General features: G+C 47.8%; 1 protein-coding gene across 2 annotated transcripts in view; it reads right to left on the reverse strand.

Annotated features, from left to right (window-relative positions):
• The window catches only part of INPPL1 (inositol polyphosphate phosphatase like 1), an 86,205-nt gene that overhangs the window by 11,553 nt on the left and 46,892 nt on the right, over positions 1-27,760 (reverse strand). For both annotated transcript variants that reach the window (XM_053385346.1, XM_053385345.1), the window contains exons 7-22: positions 27,177-27,266; positions 25,330-25,428; positions 23,902-24,052; positions 22,619-22,725; positions 18,716-18,818; positions 16,023-16,219; positions 15,786-15,903; positions 11,676-11,772; positions 10,524-10,662; positions 7,755-7,854; positions 6,565-6,653; positions 6,113-6,194; positions 4,934-5,023; positions 3,929-4,042; positions 2,925-3,013; positions 882-969 (exon numbers count right to left, since the gene is read on the reverse strand). In XM_053385346.1, the coding sequence (XP_053241321.1) occupies positions 882-969; positions 2,925-3,013; positions 3,929-4,042; positions 4,934-5,023; positions 6,113-6,194; positions 6,565-6,653; positions 7,755-7,854; positions 10,524-10,662; positions 11,676-11,772; positions 15,786-15,903; positions 16,023-16,219; positions 18,716-18,818; positions 22,619-22,725; positions 23,902-24,052; positions 25,330-25,428; positions 27,177-27,266 (1,753 nt within the window). The remainder of the gene's footprint in view (positions 1-881; positions 970-2,924; positions 3,014-3,928; positions 4,043-4,933; positions 5,024-6,112; positions 6,195-6,564; positions 6,654-7,754; positions 7,855-10,523; positions 10,663-11,675; positions 11,773-15,785; positions 15,904-16,022; positions 16,220-18,715; positions 18,819-22,618; positions 22,726-23,901; positions 24,053-25,329; positions 25,429-27,176; positions 27,267-27,760) is intronic.

Raw genomic sequence — 27,760 nt, forward strand, 5'->3', positions numbered from 1 at the left:
CTGAATTCCTTAGGGCCCGGGACCTCTAAACTAGGTACGAGGGCCCTAAGCCAGTTGCAGTGACCTCAGGACCAACTTCCCTCTGCTATAGTTTATTTCTTTGTTATGTAACCTAAGCCTGCCTTCAGGTACAGTTCTGGAAACCTGAACGAATCTGAGAGTAAAATAGTTTTATATTAACATGAATCAGATTTGTGTGTGTATTCTTTAAGATGGATTCAAAGGGATTTTTAACCAGGACAGCATCTTTATTAGTAGAACTCAGACAAGTCAGCAACAAGCTGGTGGCTGCATAAACTTATAAAGGGGATTTTTAAACTCTGCTAAAGTAGACCTTCCCACATAAACGGCCTTGGCGCAGTATAACTGAAGGAGTGTCTCTACCCTGGACACTGAGGTCCAGCACCGAGGGCCTTCTGGCTGTTCCCTCCCTGCGAGAACCAGGCAGAGGGCCTTCTTGGTGGTGGCACCTGCCCTGTGGAACACCCTCCCATCAGATGTCAAGGAAATAAACAACTATCTGACTTTTAGAAGACATCTGACGGCAGCCCTGATTAGGGAAGCTATGAATGACTGATGTTTTATCGCTTGATAATGATGGGAGCCAACCAGAGTGCCTGCGGAAACCCAGCCAGATGGTCGGGGTATAAATAATAAATTAATATTATAAATTATTATGATTCTATGAGTCTTGAAACCGGCGAACTGATTCAATCTGCAAGCGGATAGCAAAACAGCGACTGTGATCCTGCAGAGCTACATGAAGTCCGGCCTTCCTGTCAAGACTGCCATGCATGGACGAAAGTCCAGTTCTAGGTCCAGCGTGCCTGGTTCTGCCACGCACCTGGTTCCCCACCTCCAGGAACTTCCCAGCTCCTTACCATAGGACTCGTAGCCATCCAGAGATTTGACCGTCAAGAGGATGTGCTGGTCTTGGAGGTATTCAATGTCGGAGAGGATGGGCTTCAGCTGCAGGCAGAAGAACGAAAGGGGATGAGTCGAGGCCAACGGGAGCGTCAACGCACCAAATGTTTGGACAGGTTTACTTTGTGCACCTCTTTGAATCTCAAGAGGAGACAAGCTTAGTGGCTCTGTTTGCTCCAGAGGGGTGTCTTAAGGTAGGTTTACCAGACGTCAGAGGAACCAGAGACCAAATTGCAAACATGCGCTGGATTATGGAGAAAGCTAGAGAGTTCCAGAAAGACATCTACTTCTGCTTCATTGACTATGCAAAAGCCTTTGACTGTGTCGACCACAGCAAACTATGGCAACATCATGCGAAAGGCTGGGCTGGATGAATCCCAAGCTGGAATTAAGATTGCCGGAAGAAATATCAACAACCTCAGATATGCAGATGACACAACCTTGATGGCAGAAAGTGAGGAGGAATTAAAGAACCTTTTAATGAGGGTGAAAGAGGAGAGCGCAAAATATGGTCTGAAGCTCAACATCAAAAAAACGAAGATCATGGCCACTGGTCCCATCACCTCCTGGCAAATAGAAGGGGAAGAAATGGAGGCAGTGAGAGATTTTACTTTCTTGGGCTCCATGATCACTGCAGATGGTGACAGCAGCCACGAAATTAAAAGACGCCTGCTTCTTGGGAGAAGGGCAATGACAGGCCTAGACAGCATCTTGAGAAGTAGAGATGTCACCTTGACAACAAAGGTCCGTATAGTTAAAGCCATGGTTTTCCCAGTAGTGATGTATGGAGCTGGACCATAAAGAAGGCTGATCGCCGAAGAATTGATGCTTTTGAATTATGGTGCTGGAGAAGACTCTTGAGAGTCCCATGGACTGCAAGAAGATCAAACGCATCCATTCTGAAGGAAATCAGCCCTGAATGCTCACTGGAAGGACAGATCCTGAAGCTGAGGCTCCAGTACTTTGGCCACCTCATGAGAAGAGAAGACTCCCTGGAGAAGACACTGATGCTGGGAAAGATGGAGGGCACAAGGAGAAGGGGGCGACAGAGGACGAGATGGCTGGATAGTGTTTTCGAGGTTACCAGCATGAGTTTGACCAAACTGCGGGAGGTAGTGGAGGACAGAGGTGCCTGGCGTGCTCTGGTCCAGGGGGTCACGAAGAGGCGGACATGACTAAACGACTAAACAACAACAAAACCAGACGTCCTGGGGACAGTCCCGGATTTGCAAATCTGTCCCCGGACAAATTCCGTCCCCGGAATGTCCCCAGATTTGCAAATCTGTCCTTGGAAAACGTGGCAGCGGCAGCCTCAGCAGCCCAGAGCCAGCCTGGTAGCACAGTTGGCTCTGGCTGGCTTCAGGAGCTGCTCCATGCTGTGGCGGCTGCCATTTTTCCTCGCCGGAAGTCCCCATACGATGTGTCTTGTGCGCATAGGATGTGTCTTGGGCGATCTCTTGCCCCCTGCCCCCTTTGTTTTGACTGATTGGGGGAGGCTCGGGAGTCACAGATGGGCAGCCGTTGCCCAGATTTTTAAAAACTCTGTGCATTTATGTTTTACAGGGTGCGAAAGAAGGGCTTTGCACCTTTATACAATATGCATGTGTGCTTGGGCCCAGGGTCTTTTGCCTCACCATCCCCACTACTGACTCCCTGTTGCTACTCAGCTTCAAAAAAATAAAAATAAAAGTGTCCCCAGATTCATTGAAAAAAAATCTGGTAACCATATCTTAAGGCCACTAACAGCAGGGCCTTTAGCGTGGTGGCACCTGCCCCTTGGAATGCGCCTCCAACGAACTTCAGGTTGGTGCCAGAGGTATTGGCACAATACAGGTGACCAGATGGAGTGCACCTCTCAGGAGAGGCTCCTCTCCCCCCCCCGGTTCCGATAGGCCCCTGGGCCCCTCTCGGCCTCATGCAGATCAGGGACCTTCTGTGCCCCCAAACTGTCAGGCGCTGGCAGGAGGGCATGGGGGAAAGAGGAGGAAGAGTCGCCTCACCGTCGGCAGCTGCCGGGACGACCACTGCACTTTCAAGAAGTTGATGTTGTCACTGCTCTGCGAATCGTTCTCAAAGCTCTTCTTGAATTCTGGGGGAGGGGGGTGGAAGTTAATAATAATAATAATAATAATAATAATAATAATAATAATAATTTTTTTTTATTTATACCCTGCCCTTCCTGGTTCAAAAAAGCGGGCTCAGGGCGGCTAACAACAAATTTAAAACACTTAATTGATACAACAAAAAACAGCATAAAATACAGTATAAAACATGAATAATATTAAATTCAGAATTCAAAAATCAATCTGGGGGGGAAATCCATCCAATAAACATTAGATGATCACCAGGGCTAGCTGGCTAAATTAGTCCTATGTGGGCCAGCGAGGAGACCAGGGGAGAATTAGCTGTGGGATCCCAGAACGGGTGATCTTCATAAAAAGGGGAGAGGGAGGGAAGGGGAATAAAAGATCAGGCTAAGTTCAAATTAAAGGCCAGGCGGAATAGCTCTGTCTTACAGGCCCGACGGAAGGAGGTTAAATCCTGCAGGGCCCTGGTCTCATGGGACAGAGCATTCCACCAGGTCGGAGCCATCACTGAGAAGGCCCTGGCCCTGGCGGAGGATAATCTGACTTCCTTAGGGCCCGGGACCTCTAAACTATGATTATTCATGGACCTTAAGGTCCTCTGTGGGGCAGACCAGGAGAGGGCCCTAAGCCACAAAGGGCTTTAAAGGTCAAAAGCAGCACCTTAAATCTGACCCTGTGCTCCACCGGGAGCCAGTGCAGTTTAAAAAGCACTGGGTGAATATGCTCCCATGGCAGAGACCCCGTGAGGAGCCTCGCTGCAGCATTCTGCACCCGCTGGAGTTTGTGGGACAGCATCAAGGGCAGCCCCACGTAGAGCAAAGTACAGTAGTCTTAACAGAAGTTAAGGGTCAGCCCCAGCCAGGGTGGCTATTTCCACAAAACACACCCCAAACACACACACACACACACACCCCTACCTTCTAGGCAGGCAGAGTAGAACTCTATGAAGAATTTGGTCCTGCTGGCCGTCTTCACAATCGCCTCGACGCTCTCGAATTCAATGTAGGCCTGGTCTGAAGATTTAGAGAGACCTGGAGGGTGGGAGGAGAGAAGGAGGGCGGGATGCGTTGGGGGGGGGAGACCCTGGACAGGTCCCCTCCCTCAGGAGGCCAAACCGCCAAGAACCAGTGAGAAATGCGGACTGGATTCAAGAGGTTGGACCTCTTTGGTAGACCTGAAGGGGCATCTCCATCCCCATCGTTCTGCCCAGACACTGAGGTCCAGCTCTGAGGGCCTTCTGGTGGTTCCCTCCCTGCGAGAAGCCAAGTTACAAGGAACCAGGCAGAGGGCCTTCTCGGTGGTGGCGCCTGCCCTTCAGATATCAAGGAAATAAACAACTATCTGACTTTTAGAAGACATCTGAAGGCAGCCCTGTATTGGGAAGATTTTAATGTTTGATGTTGTTGCTTTTTTATTATTGTTATTGGTGTTCTGTTGGGAGCCGCTAAGAGTGGCTCGGGAAACCCAGCCAGATGGGTGGAGTATAAATAATAAATTATTATAATATTATTATTACAGTGGTACCCCTGGTTCTGAACAGGATCCGTTCCAGAGGCCCGTTCGCAACATGAAAAGAGCGTAACCAGCAGCGGCACGTCTGCGCATGCGCGGGTTGCAATTCACCACTTCTGTGCATGCGCATGACGTCATTTTGCACGTCTGCGCATGTGTGAGCGGCGAAACCCAGAAGTAACCCTTTCCGGTACTTCCGGTTCGCCGCGGGACGTAACCTCAAAGAACGTAACATGAAGCGGATGTAACGAGGTATGACTGTATTATGGGATGTTTTTAGCTGAGATTCCCGCACTACCTGACCCTTGGGGGTGTCTTCCAACTCTGCAATTCTACAGCTCTACACCTGTGCTGTCTCAATCCCTCTCCATTCAAGCGCACGCACACACTCACTCGTCATTTGCCAGTACCTTTCTTGGAAACAAACTGGGACGTGACCCCAACTTCAAATGCCGCGAAGACAGGGGAGTGGTCGCTGCTCACAATGTCGTCCGTGCATCCTGACAAAGAAGGATAAGAGCGTCAGGAGAACTCTGCCGGATCAGGCCAATGGCCAATGGTTTTTGGGGGACAGGAGGCGGGCAGGTGTGGAGGATTCCCTGGTCCTGAATGGGGTAACTGTGCCCCTGAAGGACCAGGTGCGCAGCCTGGGAGTCATTTTGGACTCAAAGCTGTCCATGGAGGCACAGGTCAAATCTGTATCCAGGGCAGCTGTTTACCAGCTCCATCTGGTACGTAGGCTGAGACCCTATCTGCCTGCAGACTGTCTCGCCAGAGTGGTACATGCTCTGGTTATCTCCCGCTTGGACTACTGCAATGCGCTCTACGTGGGGCTACCTTTGAAGGTGACCCGGAAACTACAACTAATCCAGAATGTGGCAGCTAGACTGGTGACTGGGAGCGGCCGCCGAGACCATATAACACCGGTCTTGAAAGACCTACATTGGCTCCCAGTACGTTTCCAAGCACAATTCAAAGTGTTGGTGCTGACCTTTAAAGCCCTAAACGGCCTCGGTCCAGTATATCTGAAGGAGCGTCTCCTCCCCCATCATTCTGCCCAGACACTGAGGTCCAGCGCCGAGGGCCTTCTGGCGGTTCCCTCATTGCGAGAAGCAAAGCTACAGGGAACCAGGCAGAGGGCCTTCTTGGTGGTGGCACCCGCCCTGTGGAACGCCCTCCCATCAGATGTCAAAGCGATAAACATCTACCTGACATTCAGAAGACATCTGAAGGCAGCCCTGTTCAGGGAAGTTTTTAATATGTGACATTTTAGTGTATCTTTCATCTTTGTTGGAAGCCGCTCAGAGTGGCTGGGGAAACCCAGCCAGATGGGCGGGGTACAAATAATAAATTATTATTATTATTATTATTATTATTATTATTATTATTATTATTATCATCATCATCTAGTCCGGCATCCTGTTCTTACAGGGGCTGACCAGTTGCTCCCATGGGGAACCAGCAAGCAGGATTCGAACACAAGAGCATCTTTTCCCCTCCTGCGGTTTCCAGCAGCTGATTTTCAGAAGCATGGCTGCACAGAACTCACCGTAAGAGTTGCTATTGAACTCCGATTGCACAGAACTCACCGTAAGAGTTGCTGTTGATGTGGGTTTCCGGATAGGACTTCCAGAGGATGCGGTCGCACCAGGAGGGAACGTTTGTCCGCACCTGGGAACAAGAATCAGAGTTTTCTTTGGAAAGGAAACTCTTGAACGCAGAAAGCCCCACCATCCGCTCTTTGCTTTTGACACTTCTCTGACTAAGGAATCTGCACTCAAGCAGAAGATTCCCGGGGTTCAATCCCAGAGGGAAACCCCGGAGAGCCCTGCTGCCAGTCAGTGCAGGCAGTATGGAGCTGTATGGGCCAAGGGTCTGGCTCAGTAGGAAGCAGCTTCCGATGTTCCCAGGGACAGGCTGCAAGCTGAACTCTGCCTCCCTCCCTACACAGCAACCAAGCATTTCTGCCCACCCCCTCCCATTTGCGGCCAACCCCCTCGTCCCAACTTTGCCCTTCCCCTCTCGGGCCGGCAGCACCTACCCCAGTGGGCTTCTGTTTATGCCAGACGTAGGTGTCCCGGGAGCCCCTCTCGTAGCGGTACGTGGGGGGGAAGGTGATCTCCTCCTCGCCTGGGGAAAGCGGAAGACAAACCAGAGACCGGCTGCTGCACAAACCCAGCAAACCGTGGCTAGCCTTAACCATGGTTCAACAAACCAAGGTTGGCATTCACCACGTCGTGCTTAGACATGATACTGAGCTACGTTTAATAGAAAGCAAAAGCTTCCAGTCTCCTTGATGCCGAAGCAGAAGAAGAGAAAGTGAAAGCTCAGGTGAGGTTTCTTCAAGTCACAATTGTCCATAGTTTATTGTGACACATGAACGCAGAGGTTCTGCTGCTTTTGTTTTATTCTGCATTTATTCTCCTGTGAGTGACTATTGCATTATGAAAAAATTTTTTCCTTCCAGTAGCACCTTAAAGACCAACTAAGTTAGTTCTTGGTATGAGCTTTCGTGTGCATGCACACTTCTTCAGATGCATGCACACTTCTTCAGATGCATACACACGAAAGCTCATACCAAGAACTAACTTAGTTGGTCTTTAAGGTGCTACTGGAAGGGAAAAAAAATTTTGTTTCGACTATGGCAGACCAACACGGCTACCTATCTGTTATTGCATTATGGTTGTTGCATGATTTTAAACTTCCATCTGACGCTTTAAGGGGCTGCAATTTGAATTTTCTAAATTAGTAACAGTGAGGAATGAAGTTGCAGGTTCAAAGCTCATCTGAAGCCTGAGCCTCCTCGTCCTTCGCTGGCAGGAGGAGGAGAATGCGGCCGGCTTACTTGGCAGGGCGGCTGCAAAAGTTACTGAGATAATGTATATCAAAAATGTTAGAAAAGCTATTTAGATAATGAGAGTTATTCCCTATTAATAACATAGCCCTTTTATCTCAAGAGGCAACACCATGATTCAGCTTGTTCCTCCCTCCCCACCCATCCTGTGGCAAGGAGTTCCACAGGCTGTGCCTTCTACTATAACAGATGCTAGCCAGCAAGTGAACCACCCAACCTTCTTTTAAGAAGGGAGTTATTTAAAACAATCTGGGACCCTTAGCTCATCACCCAAAGCTGAGTTGGAGAACGGCGGCTGCAGCACACAACTCCTAGAGTTGGAGAAAGAGGGGAAAGGGGGGCGGGATGGGTTGAGGGGAGAGAGATCAGCTGCTCACTAAATCTCAGGAAGATCTTGTGCTTCTCCTTCTCCAGGTTGAGCTGATCCACCCTGAGGAGTGGCTCAAACTCCTTGCGATTGATGTAGCTGAGGATCTCCTGAGGGAGGGGAGGAAAAAATGCCACAGATCAGTGTGTGGAACCTCGCAGAATCGTAGAACTGTAGCATTGGGGAACCCCAAAGGTCCTCTAGTCCAACCCCATGCAATAATAATAATAATAATAATAATAATAATAATAATAATAATAATAAATTTTATTTATATCCCGCCCTCCCTGGGGGGAAAAGAGAGGGAGGGGGAAAAAACCAATTTAAAATACAGTTTAAAATGCAGCCTCATTTTAAAAGTAGCCCATAGATCAAGACCATAAGGGGGGGAGGGAAACATAAGGGTCAGACTGAGTCCAAACCAAAGGCCAGGCAGAACAGCTCTGTCTTGCAGGCCCTGCGGAAAGGTGTCAAGTCCTGCAGGGCCCTGGTCTCTTGTGACAGAACATTCCACCAAGTCGGGGCCAGTGCTGAAAAGGCCCTGGCCCTAGTTGAGACCACCTTGTGACTTGGGACCACCAAAGTGTTGTTATTTGTGGACCTTAAGGTCCTCCGCGGGGCATACCAGGAGAGGCGGTCCCATAGATATGAGGGTCCGAGGCCACATAGGGCTTTAATGGTCAAAACAATGAAGGAACCACGACTTAAAAACTGCTGGGAAGCCAAACTTTCTGAGTCCTAAGAACATAATCAGAGACCAGTTGTTGGGTCAGGCCAAAGGAGCCCCTCCACACCACATCCCAGAATCCTGTCCTCACGGTGGCTGACCAGTTGCTCATTATGGGAGACCCGGAAGCGAGACCTGAGACTGTCTCCTTACTTGCAATTCCTAGCCACTGGCATTCAGAGGCATAGCTGTCAACTTCCAGATTTGAAAATAAGGGATCAGGAGCCTCACCTGTCCCGCAGACAGTCTACGGGATATCTAACAATCAGGGATAGCAGCAGGAGAGCAGCAGGAAACGACGCTGGAATAAGGGAATTTCCCACATAAAAAGGGAAGGTTGACCGCTATGTTCAGAGGCCTCCACTGCCACTGGCAGTGGAGGCAGGCAGAAGATCGTCCCGTCCCCCCCGTCCCCCAAATCTCAGGGCCAATCTAGGCCCAGGTAAAGGTAAAGATAAAGGTAAAGAGACCCCTGACCATTAGGTCCAGTCACGGACGACTCTGGGGTTGTGGCACTCATCTCGCTCTATAGGCTGAGGGAGCCGGCGTTTGTTCGCCGACAGCTTCCAGGTCATGTGGCCAGCATGACTAAGCCACTTCTGGTGAACCAGAGCAGCGCATGGAAACGCCGTTTACCTTCCCACCAGAGTGGTACCTTTTTATCTACTTGCACTTTGATGGGCTTTTGAACTGCTAGGTTGGCAGGAGCAGGGACCGAGTAACGGGAGCTCACCCCGTCGCGGGGATTCAAACCGCCGACCTTCTGATCAGCAAACCCTAGGCGCTGTGGTTTAACCCACAGACCCAGACGACCCCTCATATGCATCTTGTTTGGGCTTCAGATGAGCAGAGCCTTGTTGTGCCTGTGGAAACGCCCTCTGCGCATGTCCAAGCGCGCTGCCGTCTTTCTCTGTTCCCCCACAAGTCCCAGGGATTAGCCCTGCTCCCTCCAGAATATCAGGATAGATTTTAAAATAGACAGACTTCTTCACACAGCACATGGTTAAAACTACTGGAAAACCTTCCAACAAGAGGAAGTGATGGCCAGTATTGGACAAATTCAAGAAGGAGGAGAGGGCTATTGATGGCCATTAGCCACAATGGCTTTGCTCTGCCTTGGCAGCTGACAGCAGCCGTGCTTCTGTTGTTTTTTATTTATTGTTTATTATTATTATTATTATTATTATTATTATTATTATTATTGACAAAGTAATAATCACAAATAAATAAGAATAAACATGTGCACCCCACCACTGAGGCCATTCCACTGTAACTAACCAACCTCCCAAAATTTCAACACCTCTTGCGATGGCTTGACCCCTTTCCGTTTTAACAGTACAAATTCCACAAACACCCTCCATATCTCCTCAAAATCATTTCTCCTGCGAATTCCCCGTCTTACCTTAATGGCACATGTTAATTTATCATTAATAGCTATATCCCACACCTCTTTACACCATTATTCCATTTTATATTCCGCTTGCCCCTTCCACTTCCTAGCTATAATAACTCCTGCAGCTGTCAATAAATTTGTGAGTCCTTCATAGCCTGCGAACCTTGCACCCCATTGTAAATTGACAATAATGCTACTTCTGGACTTCCGGTCAGCTTTAACCCAGGGATTTCAGATATCTCTGACAACCTTTGCCAGAAAAATTGTACATATTTACACATGGGAACATAATTCCCTGTTTCCTGGCATCCCCTCCAACATAACACTGAATATTCCTTGTTTATTTAATTTAATTATAATATAATACCAGCAACTGATATTTAGAAGCACACTGAAAATGTTGTCTATAAGAATAAAAGAAAATTATTATAATTAAATAATTTTCTTTTATTCTTATAGACAACATTTTCAGTGTGCTTCTAAATATCAGTTGCTGGAAACCGCAATCAGAGGAGAGATGCTTGCAGGTTTCCCATGCTGGTTATCTGGTTGGCCAAGGTGAGAGGAGGGCTCTGGACAGGATCATGGGCCACGGGCCTGATCCAGCAAACTCTTCTTCTGTTCTCGTGCCCCCCCCAAGCCCACCCCCCCTTCCTCACCTGAATGTCCATGTCCAGGCGGTAATTGAGGTCCCCAAACCAGAAGAGGTGAGTGAAGCGGAGGGAGATGTCGAAGGAGCTGAGTTGCTTGTCGCCCAGGGAGAGGAGACGAAGGATGTCCAGGTAATTCTGGTTCCTCCTGGACGGTGGAGATGGGAGAAAAAGAGGACCGAGATGCATGAGAGCGTGGCAAAAGAAGGAGCCGGTTCTGCGCAGGGTTTCTGAGTGAAGTTTACTTTTTCCTTTCATTTATGAATATTTCCATAGGAAACACGTCAATATTTATCTATCTATCTATCTATCTATCTATCTATATCTATCTATCTATCTATCTATCTATCTATCTATCTATCTATCATCTAATCTATCTATCTATCTATCTATCTATCTATCTATCTATCTATCTATCTATCTATTATTTATACCCCGCCCCTCTGGCTGGGTTTCCCCAGCCACTCTGGGCGGCTCCCAACAGAATATTAAAAACACGATAAAACACCAGTCATTAAAAACTTCCCAATACAGGGCTGCCTTCAGATGTCTTCTAAACATCAGATAACTCGGGATTACCTTGTCGATTTATACTCCGCTAAAACCCAAAACGGGCTTCTAAAGCAGTCTGCAAAGTGTAAAACCAGCTGTGCGGATGTTAATACGTAAATGTTGACAATTAAATTGGACAGTTAAGACAACCCTGTTGAAATTATTATTATTATTATTATTATTATTATTAATACCCCGCCCATCTGGCTGGGTTTCCCCAGCCACTCTGGGCGGCTTCCAACAGGTTATTAAAAACACAATAAAAGATTGAACATTTAAAACTTCCCAAAACTGCCCTCAGATGTCTTCTAAAAGTCAGATAGTTGTTTAATCTCTTTGACATGTGGTGGGAGGGCGTTCCACAGGGCGGGCGCCACTACCGAGAAGGCCCTCTGCCTGGTTCCCTGCAACTTGGCTTCTCACAGGGAGGGGACCGCCAGAAGGCCCTCGGAGCTGGACCTCAGTGTCCGGGATGGACGATGGGGATGGAGACGCTTCTTCAGGTATACAGGACCGAGACTCCTCCAGCCCAGCAGTTCTGTCCCCAACCCCATTCCTAAACGCTCAAGAGCCCTCCAGCCTACCTGGCGTGGCAGAGAAAGGACTTACCTGGCTGTCTTCTCGTTGCCGGAGGTGAGGTGGCAGTTCACAAACCCAAATGACGTGCCATTGAACATGAAGGAGACACCAACAGCCCCCTTATTGCCTAGGAAGCAAAACACATAGAGAATGGAAAGTATTTAAGGAATATATAAGATTATATTGTAAAAATGATACCATCTTAGCAGAACTGGAATGATACTTGTGAACAATAAATAAATAAAACAAATACCTTAGTGGAATGTATGGAAAAGGATATAAAATAAAACTGTGCGATAAAACCATGACAATACAAAAAGTATAATGAGAATGATTGGCAGTTTTATGCAGAAAATTTTATTTGACGGTTGTATAAAATTTCGGTTCTTTTTTTATTTCCTTTTTTATTTTTTCAATTTTTTCCTTGCTTTTACATTGTGATGATCTTTTCTTCTTGTATTTAACTTTGCTATCCTTATCTTTGTTGTATGCTTGTATTTTAGACCAATAAAGACTTATTAAAAAAAGAAAAGAAGCAAAATAATTGAGATGATGCGGGAGGCAGGCATTTCGGCAGGAGAGGGGAATTGCACAAACTCCTCCATTGCTGCTTCATTGCAACTTTCCCCTTTCCACAAACGTGGGTGACTTTAAAAGAGGATTAGGCCGATTAATGGAGGATAAAGCTGCCAGTGGCTATATTCTGTCTCCACAGTCAGAGGGGGGATAGAACTGAATACCAGTCAATGGGAACCCCAGATGAGGAGAGGGCTGTTCTTGTGTTCAATTCCTGTTTGTGGGCTTCACCTTAGGGCATCTGGTTGGCAAAACTGTGAGAACAGGATGCTGGACTTTGCCCTGATCCAGCAGCCAGGGCTCTCCTTGCGTTGACTTTTATAATAATAGTAATTTTATTATTTGTACCTTGCCCATCTGACCAGGTTTCCCCAGCCACTCTGGGCAGCTTCCAACAGATGTAGATTTCTTGGACAGGTGTTATATGGTCTCGGTGGCCACTCCCAGTCACCAGTCTAGCTGCCGCATTCTGGATTAGTTGTCGTTTCCGGGTCACCTTCAAAGGTAGCCCCACGTAGAGCGCATTGCAGCAGTCCAAGCGAGAGATAACCAGAGCATGCACCACTCTGGATAGACAGTCCGCAGGCAGGTAGGGTAGACAGCTGCCCTAGACTGCAGTTCACATTACAGTGGTACCTTGGGTTACATATGCTTCAGGTTACAGACTCCGCTAACCCAGAAATAGTACCTCGGGTTAAGAACTTTGCTTCAGAATGAGAACAGAAATCGCTGGAAGTGACGCGGGGGCAGCGGGAGGCCCCATTAGCTAAAGTGGTACCTCAGGTTAAGAACAGTTTCAGGTTAAGAACGGACCTCCAGAACGAATTAAGTACTTAACCCGAGGTACCACTATACAGTGGTACCTTGGTTCTCAAGCTTAATCCGTTCCAGAAGTCCGTTCCAAAACCAAAAGTGTTCCAAAACCAAAGCGTGCTTTCCCATAGAAAGTAATGCAAAATGGATTAATCCATTCCAGACTTTTAAAAACAACCCCTAAAACAGCAATTTAACATGAATTTTACTATCTAACGAGACCACTGATCCATAAAATGAAAGCAATAAACAGTGTACTGCAGTCACACAATCAATCAATCAATCAATCAGTAGCTGAACTGGGTTCCACACAGTCACAAAAACAAAACAAAAGAATCACAAAAACATAAAATAAACAGACAGACCTCAGCGTAACACTCAAAACGGAAATGTGGCACTCAAATCGGAAGCATAACACTCAAAACGGAGCATGTTCGACTTCCAAAAAAAGTTCGCAAACCGGAACACTTACTTCCGGGTTTGCAGTGTTTGGGTTCCAAGTTGTTTGAGTAACAAGCCTTTTGAGAACCAAGGTACCACTGTAAGTGTTTCAGCAATTCACCAGCTTCTGCTCCTCCCACCTGCTCAAATTCCTCTCCAGGCAATAAATCTTCCCAAATGCGTTTGAGCCGCAGTTGTTTGGCAAAGACCGCCAGCAAGAGCGCAGAGCTTTGTGGGAACGGGGAGGAGGCCTCTTCGGTTCAGTGGTAAAAGCTTCGGCAAGCAGAAGCTCAATCCTCACAGCATCCGGGAACAGAAAAAGGTCCCTTGCAGAGAAGCCCAAGATCCAACGGCAGCCAGGAATACTGGGCTACTCTGACAGCATGTGATAGGAATTTGAGGTCTTAGATATATGGCAATGTTAATAACTGCACGTACATAGATCAGCACAGGAAGACCGACCTGGAACCATTTTGATTCCTAAACTGATCCAATGTTTGCTCTGCAAGGTCAAAATGGGAAACCTCCCCATTGTCTCTTTCCTCACAAATCCTGTCTTAAGGACACGTTTAAGATATGAATAGGGTGTGAGCCTGTGACCTGGCCCAGGAACTAAGTATTTATCACTACAAAAGACTGGCCAGGCTTCCCAGGCAATCCAATCAAGTAACCTGCCAAACAGGAGATAAACAACGACTGGAGAAAAACAACATTCAAATTTCTGTTTTAGACTGCCTTTTCTGTGATGTAGGGGTGGTCTTATGTTACACCCCTTCTGTGATGTATGTATGATGTTTCTGGGGGTGGTCTTGATCTACAGGGTGGGAATTTCAAAAGTCTTTATAAGGCTTTGCACACCATTTTTCTGGGTCCTCCTCCTTTTCTGCATGTGAGGGGAACACCCTGTTGCAACAGATCAATAAAGATCAAAGCTTACTATCTGCTTTGCTTCTCAATAGTCTCTGGTTGGCCTCTGTTATTTTCTCCTACCAATAGGGAACCTATGTAGGGACTCTATATAGGCTCTTGGGTACCCCATAAGGGAAAGGGGCAATATTAGTTTACAACAAGCACGCAGGGCAACTTCCTATGTTGCACACTTGCATGACTCTAAAATGGACTCAGCACGGAAACCGCTAAAACGACTTGGCTTATTCCTACCCAAGACTCTTGCTGGGGGAATCTGGGGCAGCCTAGCCTTCCTCCAGACAGCTCTCCTCTTACCCAGAGTAAGGGTAAGCAAACCTTTTTAGAACTAAAATACCCAGCAGATGAAGTTAGACAACAGATCAACAAAGCCAGACAGATACCCAGAGAGAACTTGCTGCAAGACAGACCCAAAAAAGAAAATAACAGAACACCTCTAGTCATCACATACAGCTCCCAAGTTAAAACAGTACAACGCATCATCAGAGATCTACAACCTCTCCTGGACAATGATAGTTCTCTTTCTCAAGCTCTGGGAGGAAGACCTTTCATTGCCTACAGACAGCCACCCAATCTTAAACAACTCCTAACCCACAATAATACTACAACCAGACGTAACACGGACACTGGCACCAGAGCCTGCAATAAACCCAGATGCCAACTTTGCTGCCACATACACCCGGACAACACCATTACTGGCCCCAACAACATCACACATACCATCTCGGGACTATTTAATTGCTCATCGTCTAACATTGTATATGCCATCAAATGCCAACAGTGTCCTTCAGCTCTCTATATTGGACAAACAGGCCAAACCTTACGCCAAAGAATAAACGGACATAAATCGGACATCAAGAATCACAAGACAGAGAAACCAGTAGGAGAACACTTCAATCTCCCAGGACATTCTATACAAGATCTCAAAGTAGCTGTTTTACTACAAAGGAATTTCAGAAATAGACTGGAAAGAGAAGCTGCTGAATTGCAACTCATTACCAAACTTAAAACCATGGAGAGACCTGGTCTGAACAAAGACATTGGATTCTTATCTCATTATACATGACAAAGCCATTTTTCACCTTCTCACCCCTTGCTTTTTCCTGTAAGACCTATTGCAGTCGTTAAGAGTCGTCAACAGGCTCATCACAGCTATCTGCCAATCACCCATTCCCACCACCCTTCTGAGTAATACCCCTCCCCACCTTCTCACTATATAGAGGGATCTGGCAACTTCTGTTTCAGTGTATCTGAAGAAGTGTGCATGCACACGAAAGCTCATACCAAGAACTAACTTAGTTGGTCTTTAAGGTGCTACTGGAAGGAAAAAAATTTTTTGTTTTGACTATGGCAGACCAACACGGCTACCTTTCTGTAACTTACCCAGAGTGTTGGCGATCCCGGTTTTCACGCTGGAGGTGCTGACATGGCTGATCCGGTTCTCATGTTCTGGTTTCACCAGGACGGCTATTTTAATGTTCCACAGGGACTGCATGGCGATCTGGAAAGAGGCAAGCAAGGAGACGACGTTTCTTATGGGAAGACCTGGCTGGGGAGAGAGAGAAACAGGCTCCCCCCGCCCCCTCCAGGCGGCCCCTCTGCCTCCTCCTGGGCACCCACCGGCCGGTACTCTATTTCCGTGAACTCCTTGAGGACTCCACGCACAAAGTCCACCCACTCCTTGTCCCCCATGGAGTTCTCCTGGGTGCCGAAGACGTAGATGTCGTGGGGGATGGTGACGGTCATCTCGTCCAGCGTCTTGCCCAGACCCCTCGAGGCAAACCAGGAGGTGATGTTCTTGGGAGGCGGAACGCTGCCTGCAGAGGAGAAGAGGGAAGCGGCCAATCAGAATAATAATAATAATAATAATAATAATAATAATAATAATAATAATAAATAATAATAGATTTTTATTTATACCCTGCCCTTCCCGGTTCAGAAAACAGGGTTCAGGGTGGTTAACAACAAATTTAAAACACTTAATTGTAAAAGCAGCATAAAATACAGTATAAAAACATGAATAACAATAAAATTCAAAGTTCAGAAATCAATTTGGGGGAAATCCATCTAATAAGCATTAGATAGTCACCAGGGCTAGCTGGCTGAATTGGTCCTACTTGGGCCAGCGAGGAGGCCAGGGGAGATTTGTGGGGTCTCAGAGCGGGTGATCTTCATAAAAAGGGGAGGGGGAGGGAAGGAAGGGGAATAAAAGATCAGGCTAAGTTCAAATTGAAAGCCAGGCGGAATAGCTCTGCCTTACAGGCCCTGCGGAAGGAGGTTAAATCCTGCAGGGCCCTGGTCTCCTGGGACAGAGCATTCCACCAGGTCGGAGCCATCACTGAGAAGGCCCTGGCCCTGGTGGAGGATAATCTGACTTCCTTAGGGCCCGGGACCTCTAAACTATGATGATTCATGGACTTTAAGGTCCTCTGTGGGGCAGACCAGGAGAGGCGGTCCCGTAAATGCGAGGACCCTAAGCCACAAAGGGCTTTAAAGGTCAAAAGCAGTACCTTAAACCTGACCCGATACTCCACTGGGAGCCAGTGCAACTGGAAAAGCACTGGGGGAATATGCTCCCATGGCAGGGACCCCGTGAGGAGCCTCGCTGCAGCAGGGCTCTCCACCCCAGTGGGCTCTCCCAGAGGCGTCCAACCATTGGCCAGTCATTGCTGCAAGGTGGGAACTGGGGGGGGGGGAGGAGTCTGCTGGGACCACCCAGCTGCACCAGCTTTCCCCCTAGACTTGCTCTACCGCCCAGCCTGGGACCTTAGAAGGCAAATGTTCTGCTTAAATGTTTTTGTTTCCGCTTAATGTTTTTGCAGAGAGTGTTTTTTGTCTTTTTGGCAGGAGCACAGATGTTCCTGGTTTTTAAGACTGTGGAAATGTTTTGAATTTGTGTAATTTGCATTACAGTCGTACCTTGGAAGTTGAACATCCTGAACGTTTTGGCTCCCAAACGCTGCAAACCCAGAAGTGACTGTTCCAGTTTGCAAACTATTTTTGGAAGCCGAATGTCCGATAGGGCTTCAGTGGCTTCCGATTGGCTGCAGGAGATTCCTGCAGCCAATCAGAAGCTGCACTTTGGTTTCCAAATGTTTTGGAAGTCGAACGGACTTCCAGAACGGATTCCATTCGACTTCCAAGGTACGACTGTATTTTGAATTTGCCTTACGGTCCGAGGATTACATTCAAAGCCAAAATTGCATATACTGTTGTACTTTGGAAGTCGAACGGAATCCGTTCCGGAAGTCCGTTTGACTTCCAAAACCAAAGCACGGCTTCTGATTGGCTGCAGGAACCTCCTGCAGCCAATCGGAAGCCACGGAAGCCCTGTCAGGATGTTCAGCTTAAAAAGAACGTTCGTAAACTGGAACACTGACTTCCGGGTTTGTGGAGTTCAGGAGCCAAAATGTCCGAATACCAAGGCATTCAGGATCTAAGGTACAACTAATTGAAACATATTGGGTGCAATGGTGGGTGGGATCGTCAGAGTCTATTTTCCCGGACGCCCAGCCACATTGCATCCCCTTTTTATTTTTTGTTATTTTCTTTGCCCAAAGCACAAAAAATAAATGTGCAAAAGTCATGAGCTTTGTACTGACATGGGGCAGGAACTTTTGCTGTTCTCTTTTGGGTGACTGCTAAAAGCATTCTTGTTTACAGGCGAGCCTACCCAGGTATTTAGAAAATTGGTGCTAGTTCTAATCTGTGTTTAGCTTATTTTAACTTTCCTAAAAGGGACACGGGTGGCGCTGTGGTCTAAACCACAGAGCCTAGGGCTTGCCAATTGGAAGGTCGGTGGTTCGAATCCCTGCGACAGGGTGAGCTCCCGTTGCTCGGTCCCTGCTCCTGCCCACCTAGCAGTTCAAAAGCATGAAGTGCAAGTAGATAAATAGGTACCGCTCCGGCGGGAAGGTAAACGGTGTTTCCGTGCGCTGCTCTGGTTCGCCAGAAGCGGCTTGGTCATGCTGGCCACATGACCCGGAAGCTGTACGCCGGCTCCCTTGGCCAATAAAGCGAGATGAGCGCCGCAACCCCAGAGTCGTCCACGACTGGACCTAATGGTCAGGGGTCCCTTTACCTTTACCTTTCCAAAAGTCTTACATTATTGCAATTTATTCTTCTTATTGATAATTGTCTTTTGCCTTTTCCGTAAACCGCTTTGAAGCCTTTTTCTTTTGTTTTTGCCATCAAGGGGTCTACACATTTTATGGAACAAATAGAACAGCAGACTGCTCCCTGCGGCTCCTCTCTCGACCCCGACACCTGTGACAGCCCAGGAAAGGTTCACACATCCCGATGGCAAGACTGACCCATATTCCATGTGCCAATGAAGATGGAAATCATGTCTGGCTCGTCCTGGTTCGAATGTCTGTTCTTCATCAGCTGCAGGAGTTGGCAGAAGGCCTCGCGTTTCTGTAGTGGGGGAGGGGGACACGACAGGACGGCAGCGAGACAAAGAGAACAGCCTCAGAGAAACACAAGCAGGCAAAACCACCCAGGGCTCCCCAACTTTCTAGGCAATCCCTCACTTCCATATTTATTCTAAAAGCAGCACGTTTCTAGCCCTCTTGATGCCAGAGCCCTCCGGCTTTCAACACACCAGCAATTCCACCTGTACTTCTCAGAAACGTCAATGCTTTTAAGAACATCGGCAGGGTTACTGTAATAACCTGCAGTTTTATAAGAGTATACATTTAAAGTAGATGAATAAATGAGTAAATAAAGTTAATTTATTTACTGGTCTTGAAAGACCTACATTGGCTCCCAGTACATTTCCGAGCACAATTCAAAGTGTTGGTGCTGACCTTGAAAGCCCTAAATATCAAATCCAAATCCAAACTCCTAAACAGCCTCGGTCCAGTATATCTGAAGGAGCATCTCCACCCCCATCGTTCTGCCCGGACACTGAGGTCCAGCTCCGAGGGCCTTCTGGCGGTTCCCTCCCTGTGAGAAGTGAAGCTACAGGGAACCAGGCAGAGGGCCTTCTCGGTAGTGGCACCCGCCCTGTGGAACGCCCTCCCACCAGATGTCAAGGAAATAAACAACTACCTGACATTCAGAAGACATCTTAAGGCAGCCCTGTTCAGGGAAGTTTTTAATGTGTGACATTTTAGTGTATTTTTGGTCTCTGTGGAAGCCGCTCAGAGTGGCTGGGGAAACCCAGCCAGATGGGCGGGGTACAAATAAATTATTATTATTATTATTATTGGGTATAGTGGGTAAAGAGATACCGAGACAAGATAAAACGTTGTCCTTGTATGCAACTATTGCAGCAAGAATTGTGTTAGCCCAAAGATGGAAAGAACAGGAGCTACAAACAAAAAGAAGAGTGGCAGATGAAATTGAAGGACTTTGCAGAACTGGTGAAACTGGTGGGAAGAATCCGGAACCAGTGAGACCAAGCATTCCGAAAGGACTGGAACAAATTTGCAGATGATCAAATTTGCAGATGACACCAAACTGGGAGGGGTGGCTAACACCCCAGAGGACAGGATCACACTTCAAAACGACCTTGACAGATTAGAGAACTGGGCCAAAACAAACAAGATGAATTTTAACAGGGAGAAATGTAAAGTATTGCCCTTGGGCAAAAAAAATGAGAGGCACAAATACAAGATGGGTGACACCTGGCTTGAGAGCAGTACATGTGAAAAGGATCTAGGAGTCTTGGTTGACCACAAACTAGACATGAGCCAACAGTGTGACGCGGCAGCTAAAAAAGCCAATGCAATTCTGAGCTGCATCAATAGGAGTATAGCATCTAGATCAAGGGAAGTAATAGTGCCACTGTATTCTGCTCTGGTCAGACCTCACCTGGAGTACTGTGTCCAGTTCTGGGCACCACAGTTCAAGAAGGACACTGACAAACTGGAACGTGTCCAGAGGAGGGCAACCAAAATGGTCAAAGGCCTGGAAACGATGCCTTATGAGGAACGGCTAAGGGAGCTGGGCATGTTTAGCCTGGAGAAGAGGAGGCTAAGGGGTGATATGATAGCCATGTTCAAATATATAAAAGGATGTCACATAGAGGAGGGAGAAAGGTTGTTTTCTGCTGCTCCAGAGAAGCGGACACGGAGCGATGGATCCAAACTACAAGAAGGAAGATTCCACCTAAACATTAGGAAGAACTTCCTGACAGTAAGAGCTGTTCGACAGTGGAATTTGCTGCCAAGGAGTGTGGTGGAGTCTCCTTCTTTGGAGGTCTTTAAGCAGAGGCTTGACAACCATATGTCAGGAGTGCTCTGATGGTGTTTCCTGCTTGGCAGGGGGTTGGACTCGATGGCCCTTGTGGTCTCTTCCAACTCTATGATTCTATGATTCTATGATTCTAAATTTATACTATATTTGAAAGACAACTGTAAGGAATTAACATCACTAGCAGGGTTATCTGAAGATTTGTAAAATGAAATTGCTACCTATTCAGGTAGAGTAATGTAACTTTTTAGGTAACGACATAACAAGAATAGGAAAGGAAGTGAAACGGAAAGAAGCAAAACCATTAGGCGGGCGGGAGGGAAGTCATTAGGCTCAGCTGAGGCAAAAAGGTTAAATAAGAATATACGATGTTGTGCATGTGATTATATGTAAAACTAATAAAAATTATTACTGGAAAATAATAATTGGAATTTGCAGAAAATATAAAAAATAAATTTAAGGCACCGCAGAAAGAGGGGGAAGGAAGTCGAGTTTTGGAATGTCAAAATGACTGTCAAATTATTAAAATGTATAAAACTGAAAATCATAAATATAATAATAATAAATGTTGGATGTTTGGTGAATTTTTGCTAGTTCTTTTCTCCTTTTTCCTCCCCTCCGGTCGCATCCATGGGGCTCCCTCCCTCCAGGAGCAGCAGGGCACTGCCCCACACCTGACCCTCTTCAGCTCCAATTCATGCCACTCATGAATTCACGCTACAAATTCATGGAGGAGGAAAGGGCTATCGATAGCCGCTGGCCACAATGGCTGCCTCCGCAGTCAGAGGCAGGGATGGTTCTGAATCCCAGTTACTGGAAACCACGGCAACTGATGGGGCACCAACTTGCTGCGCACCTGGATGTCAACATTCTCATGCGCTCGAGTCCCTGAGTGGCAGCCACAGCAACAACATAACAACAACAACCCTTCCTTGTGGCAGAAATCGCAGTGAGGCAGGGCCGAATTTAGGTTTGAGGAGGCCCAAAGCTACTGAAGGTAATGGGGCCCTTTATATGTCCAGCTGTCCTTTGTCAACAACAAATTGTCGCTGTTTTTTGTGTTGAATACAGTGGTACCTCTAGTTGTGAATGGGATCCGTTCCAGAGGCTCGTTCGCAACATGAAAAGAGCACAACCTGAAGCGCCATATTTGCGCAGGTGCATGGCACGATTTGGCGCTTGTGCGCATGCGTGAAGTGCGATTTAGCGCTTCTGCGCATGCGTGAGCGGCGAAACCCAGAAGTAACCCTTTCCGGTACTACCAGGTCGCCATGGGACATAACCTGAAAGAACGTAAAATGAGGCAAACGTAATGACTGTATACGTTAGATGGTAATTTATGGACCTAATAGGTATCTCAAGCCATTTGCAACCAGTCCATTCAGAATGGAAGCACCCTATATATAGAAAGGAGCAAACCAGTGAGATTTTAGGGAGCAGGCTAGACCCATGACTTACATCACAGAAGCCTACACAACCCAAAACACTGTTGCTGTATGTAGGTTTTATTTTATTTGTTTTTTATCTTAGATTTTGGAAATGTACATCCAGAGTGGGATCCTAAGCTATAGCTTGTTTAGCTTATGCGTAAATCCAGCACTGCAGTGAGGGGACCAGCAGAGACAGAGAGAGAGAGCTACATAGCCAGGGACTGCAGAGCGCTGCAGGTGGCAGAAGGACAACCCGTTCAACTTATTTACAAAACCTCTAAGATTTATAAGTTAATCTTGAGAGCCCAAGATTAAGAGCCCTAGTGTATCTGAAGAAGTGTGCATGCACACGAAAGCTCATACCAAGAACTAACTTAGTTGGTCTTTAAGGTGCTACTGGAAGGAAACAAATTTTTTGTTTTGAGAGCCCATGGTGCTGCAACGGCTAGAACATGGGAGAGACCAGGGTTCAAATCGCCCACTTGGCCAAGAAGCTTGCCAGGGGGGACCTGGGGCTGGTCGCTGCCCCTCCGCCTGACCTTTCCACGCTCCTCTGGGATCTTGACCGGTGGCGCTCCAAACACTCACCCTGGCACTAACAAAGATGAAGTCCTTCCTCTGAGTCTTCTCTTTCTCCTTCTCAAAGACGATTCCCAGCTTATTCTGCACCCGCTGGGATTTTATCAGCTGGCGGACTGGGGAGAAAGAGGGAGACGGGGATTAGTATCTGTAAGAACTCAGATCTTTTAGTGTGGCAGCACCTGCACTTTGGAACTCCCTGCCACTTGACCTCAGGAAAGCACCTTCACTGTACTCTTTTTGGCGCCTGCTAAAAACATTTTGGATTAGACAAGCCTGCCCAGGTGTTTAGAAAGCTGGTGTGAGCTGTAACTTTTTCAGTCTTTTGCTATTTTAACTTTTCGAAAGTCATAAATTATTGGTGCAGCCTTTTCATTTTATTGCTTTATCTTTTTTCGTGTGAACCGCTTGGGAAGGTTTTCTCTCTTTTTACAGTGAAGGGGTGTAGAAATGTGATTAAATAAATACAGAAGCGATGAACGATGGCTTCCCCCTTTCCAGTTAGCCTTCCCTTCGGAATTTGCTTTTGGGCTGCTTCACCCACTGTGCATTTCTGGATAAACGGGTAGGAGCTGAATGCAACCTTCGGTGACCTGGTGCCTCCCCAGCACCTGTTGGACTACAACTCCCAACAGCCCCGGCCTGCACAGCCGTAAGATGCTGAGGCTCATGGGAGTTGTAGTCCAACACATCGGCCGGGCAGGGGACCAGGCTGAGACAGTGCGTTCCCTGTGGGCAGGTTCTCAAATGCACAAGAAGATGTTTCAGGGGGCAGCTCAAGCCATCAGGTTGAGGCAGGAGAATCGCCAAAACATGACGAGGAAACCCTCGCCCCTCCCCAAATAAGTTACAGTGGTGCCTCGCAAGACGAAATTAATCCGTTCCGCGAGTCTCTTCGTCTTGCGGTTTTTTCGTCTTGCGAAGCACGGCTATTAGCAGCTTAGCGGCTTAGCGGCTATTAACGGCTTAGCGGCTTTAAGAAAAAGGAAACAAACTCGCAAGAACTCGCAAGACGTTTCGTCTTGCGAAGCAAGCCCATAGGGAAATTCGTCTTGTGCAACGACTCAAAAAACGGAAAACTCTTTCCTCTTGCGCGTTTTTCGTCTTACGAGGCATTTGTCTTGCGGGGCACCACTGTAGTTCTTTGGAAAGGGCTTGTTCCTTAAGGTGGATTCCTCAAAAGGCCACAACCTGATCTTCTGGAGGGTCAGGGCAAAGGAGACTCGGTCCCCAAGAGGGGCACTGCTGGCGGGGGGTCTCCAGCGAAAGACACACTCGGGGCTCCTCCTTACTCTTGTCGTGAGCAAAAGTGTTCCAATCCTCCTGAGAGTCCTTCTGCTTCTTCAGAACAACAAGCTTCCCACCTTCCACATCCACGCTCAAGGTGTACTTCTGAGATTTCCCAATCTTTGTGAGGTCACCCAAGGTCAGGTCCAGCTTCACCTGAGAGGGAGGGAGGGAGGGAGGGAGGGAGGGATGGGGAGAAGGGAGGATGTCCAATCATCATCATCTTTTATTTATATCCCACCCTCCCCGGCCAAAGTCGGGCTCAGGGCGGCTAACATCAAATATATAACATTAGTATAAAGTCAAACAATAATTAAACTGCCTCCTAAAAACAGGTCTAAATCAAATTAAATTCTAATTAGATGGCTTTCCACAGGGTTAGGGTTGGGAACAGTAAGTGCTCATTGGCCTAACTGTTTACACTGTTCTTATATGGGCCTGTGAGAATGCTGCGAAGCCTCTTTCATCTTAATTCTTATACAAAAATAAAAGGGGAGTCAGGCTGAGCCCTGGCCAAAGGCCAGGCGGAACAACTCCGTCTTGCAGGCCCTGCGGAAAGATGTCAAATCCCGCAGGGCGCTGATCTCTTGTGGCAGAGCGTTCCACCAGGCTGGGGCCATTGCCAAAAAGGCCCTGGCCCTGGTCGAGGCCAACCTAATCTCTCTGAGGATCTCCAAGGTGTTATTATTTGTAGACAGTAAGGTCCTCCGTGGGGCGTACTGTGAGATGTTCCTCAACACACAAGACAATTATTTGTGCATCTATTTATGTTTATCACGTTTATAGGTCACTTTTCCTCCAGGGAGCTCGAAGTAAGAGCTCGAAGCTCTCCACCTCCCCGCGGATCTTCACCAGAACCCTGACAGGCTGAGCCGAGAGTCAGCGGCTGGCCCGAGGTCACCTGGCAAAAGAGCTTTGTGGCCAAGTAAGGATCCGAGCCTTGGTCTCCCAGGCCTTGGTTCGATGCTCTAACCACTACACTGCCGCTGCCTCCTCAATTAATTGGGGAAGGGGCCTTGGCTGAGAGCATTGTCTTCGCATGCAGAATGTCCCAGGGGTATCTCCAGGGAGGATCGGGCCCCTGCCTGAAACCCTGCCAGTCAGTGTTGGCAATGCTAAGCTACATGGGCCAACGGTGACGCCAAGCAGCTTCACAGGAATGGAGGGAATGCGGAAAGTTAATACACATTCTCCTTTTTGCCACCGTGTGGAAGGAGTTGCAAAGGCGACTGAATCTTGGCCCCCTGGCGACCGGAAGGGCGAATTTGGACGGCCTCTTTGGATTCTGGGACATTCAGCCCAAAGTGTTCCCTTTGGCACCATGGAGGGCTAAAAACCTGGGGCTCCTTCTGTGCCTTCTCTGCACGCAGACAACTGCAGCTCAGGGCCTGGGGCTTGAGGCTAAGGAGTGATTGAAAAGACTTGGCTTTTACCTCAAATGCCTGGACAGGAATGCTCTTTGCTTTTCGCGAAGAAGGCAGGGCCAGCCCAGGCTGGGCTGTGGAACTCATGTCCTGAAGAGCTTTCAAAGCCTGCAAGGGGATGGTTAAGAGTATGACCATAATAATTACTCGGGATTATCCTTGTCGTCGATTTATACTCCGCTTAAACCCAAAATGGGCTTCTAAAGCAGTCTGCAAAGTGTAAAACCAGCTGTGCAGATGTTTACGTAAATGTCAACAATTAAATTAGACAGTTAAGACAACCCTGTTGAAATAATAATAATAATAATAATAATAATAATAATAATAATAATATATTTATACCCGCCCATCTGGCACTCAGATCCCCTCATGCTTCCTCCCCCCTTATGGGAGAAGGCAAGGAGGCTCAGGCGGTTTCGGTGGCTAGGAGGGCCTTTTCCTAGATACAGCGCATTTGCCAGCTATGGCTGCTTCTGGACGGAGATTATCTGAACTCCACTCTCCAGCAACTTCCAGATTGGATGGCTCCAATGTGCTCTGCGTGGGGCTGCCCTTGAAGACGACTCGGAAACTTCAACTAGCCCGAAACGCATCCGTCGGGTCGCTGGCTGGGGTCCCGTTTAGATCACACTATGTTTTCCCCGTTTTAAAATAACTGTGCCGGTTGCCAGGCCATTTCAGTTCAAGATGTGTCTGTTTGGCGTTTGAAACCCTAAACGACTCAGTCCCCAAACAACCGAAAGGGGGCTTCCAGGCATCAAGATTGACACAGGGGGCCATCTTGACAGTTCCACTGCCCTCAGAAGCTCAAGCAGGGTGTAAGCTCGGGAGAGGGTCTCCTCTGTGGTGGCCCCTAAGAGCTGTGCCTGGCACCTTCAGAGGATGCTGAGGACACCCCCTCTTTATCTTCTGGCTTTTGACACTTGCATTATCAGGGCATGCCTAATTTCCACAAGTTGAGTTAAATATAATCATCATCATCATCATCATCATCATAACAACCACCACCACCACCACAACCACCATCTGGCTGGGTGTCCCCGGCCACTCTGGGCTGCTTCCAACAAAAGATTAAAAATATTAATTGAAACATCAGTCATTAAAACTCCCCTAAACAGGACTGCCTTCAGATGTCTTCTAAATGTCAGATAGTTGTTTATTTCCTTGACATCTGATGGGAGGGTGTTCCACAGGGCGGGCGCCACTACCGAGAAGGCCCTCTGCCTAGTTCCCTGTAACTTCACTTCTCGCTTCTTAAATTGTTTTTAATATTGTGTTTTAATGCTCTATCCCACTCCAGGAGCTTAGGGCACAGGACAGATAATAAAGTGTTGGTGCTGACCTTTAACACCCTAAACGGCCTTGGTCCAGCATACCTGAAGGAGCGTCTCCACCCCCATCATTCAGCCCAGACACTGAGGTCCAGCTCTGAGGGCCTTCTGGCGGTTCCCTCGCTGTGAGAAGTGAAGTTACAGGGAACTAGGCAGAGGGCCTTCTCGGTGGTGGCACCCGCCCTGTGGAACACCCTCCCACCAGATGTCAAGGCAATCAACAACTATTTTACCGGTACTTTTAAAAGACAACCGAAGGCGGCCCTGTTTAGGGAAGTTTTTAATGTCTGATGCTGTATTTTTTTTAATATTCAGTTGGAAGCTGCCGAGAGTGGCTGGGGAAACCCAGCCAGATGGGCAGGGTATAAATAATATATTATTATTATTATCGTTATTACTACTAACAAGCAGCACCAGCATGGGGCTCCATCCCATTCTCCTTCCAGAGAAGACGGGGAAGGGCAGAGGGTGCCCCCCTTGCCAGCAACAGCCACCAGACCCGTCAATGAGGAGTCTGGCACTCACCTTTTTCTCAATACTGGACAGGAAGTCCTTCAAGACGGACAGCTTCAGGACGAGGCTCTCCAGTTCCTGCTCTCCGGTTTGGCTGGCGGTCTGCGGACCATAAGAAGGAGGGTTGGGAAACAAAGACCTGGGAGAAGTTTTCTGGCACAGGAGGGGCAGGAGAAGCGCGGGGAACTGATTCTGGGGGTGCCAGAGTCAAGTCCCGTTCCAGGACTTTGTGGAATTTGGCCTCTACAGCTTTTTAAAGCAGCAAACCAGAAAGAACAGAGAGGATGGGCTGGTAATGAATACACAGGTTTTTCGGTGAAGCTGATCACCATCGGCACTTGTGAAAACCCCGTGCTCTGCAAGCCCCAAGGATCAGCTGATTGCTGCGCCCTTACCTGCCCCACACCTGACACAACATACGATGTCCCAGGTGGGACAGGTGGGAACAGAAATGGGCTCACAGGATTCGGGCTCACATGGAGCCCCTTCCATTTCTCCTCCTGCTTCACTGAAGGGGCGCTGCGCAGAGAGGGAAAGCTGCGCGGCACCTCTCCAGTGAAGCGAAGCCAGGAGAGTCTCGCTCTCCAGGCTTCGGG

Source organism: Podarcis raffonei, chromosome 4 (genome assembly GCF_027172205.1).
Source record: "Podarcis raffonei isolate rPodRaf1 chromosome 4, rPodRaf1.pri, whole genome shotgun sequence".
Classification (NCBI taxonomy): Eukaryota; Metazoa; Chordata; class Lepidosauria; order Squamata; family Lacertidae; genus Podarcis; species Podarcis raffonei.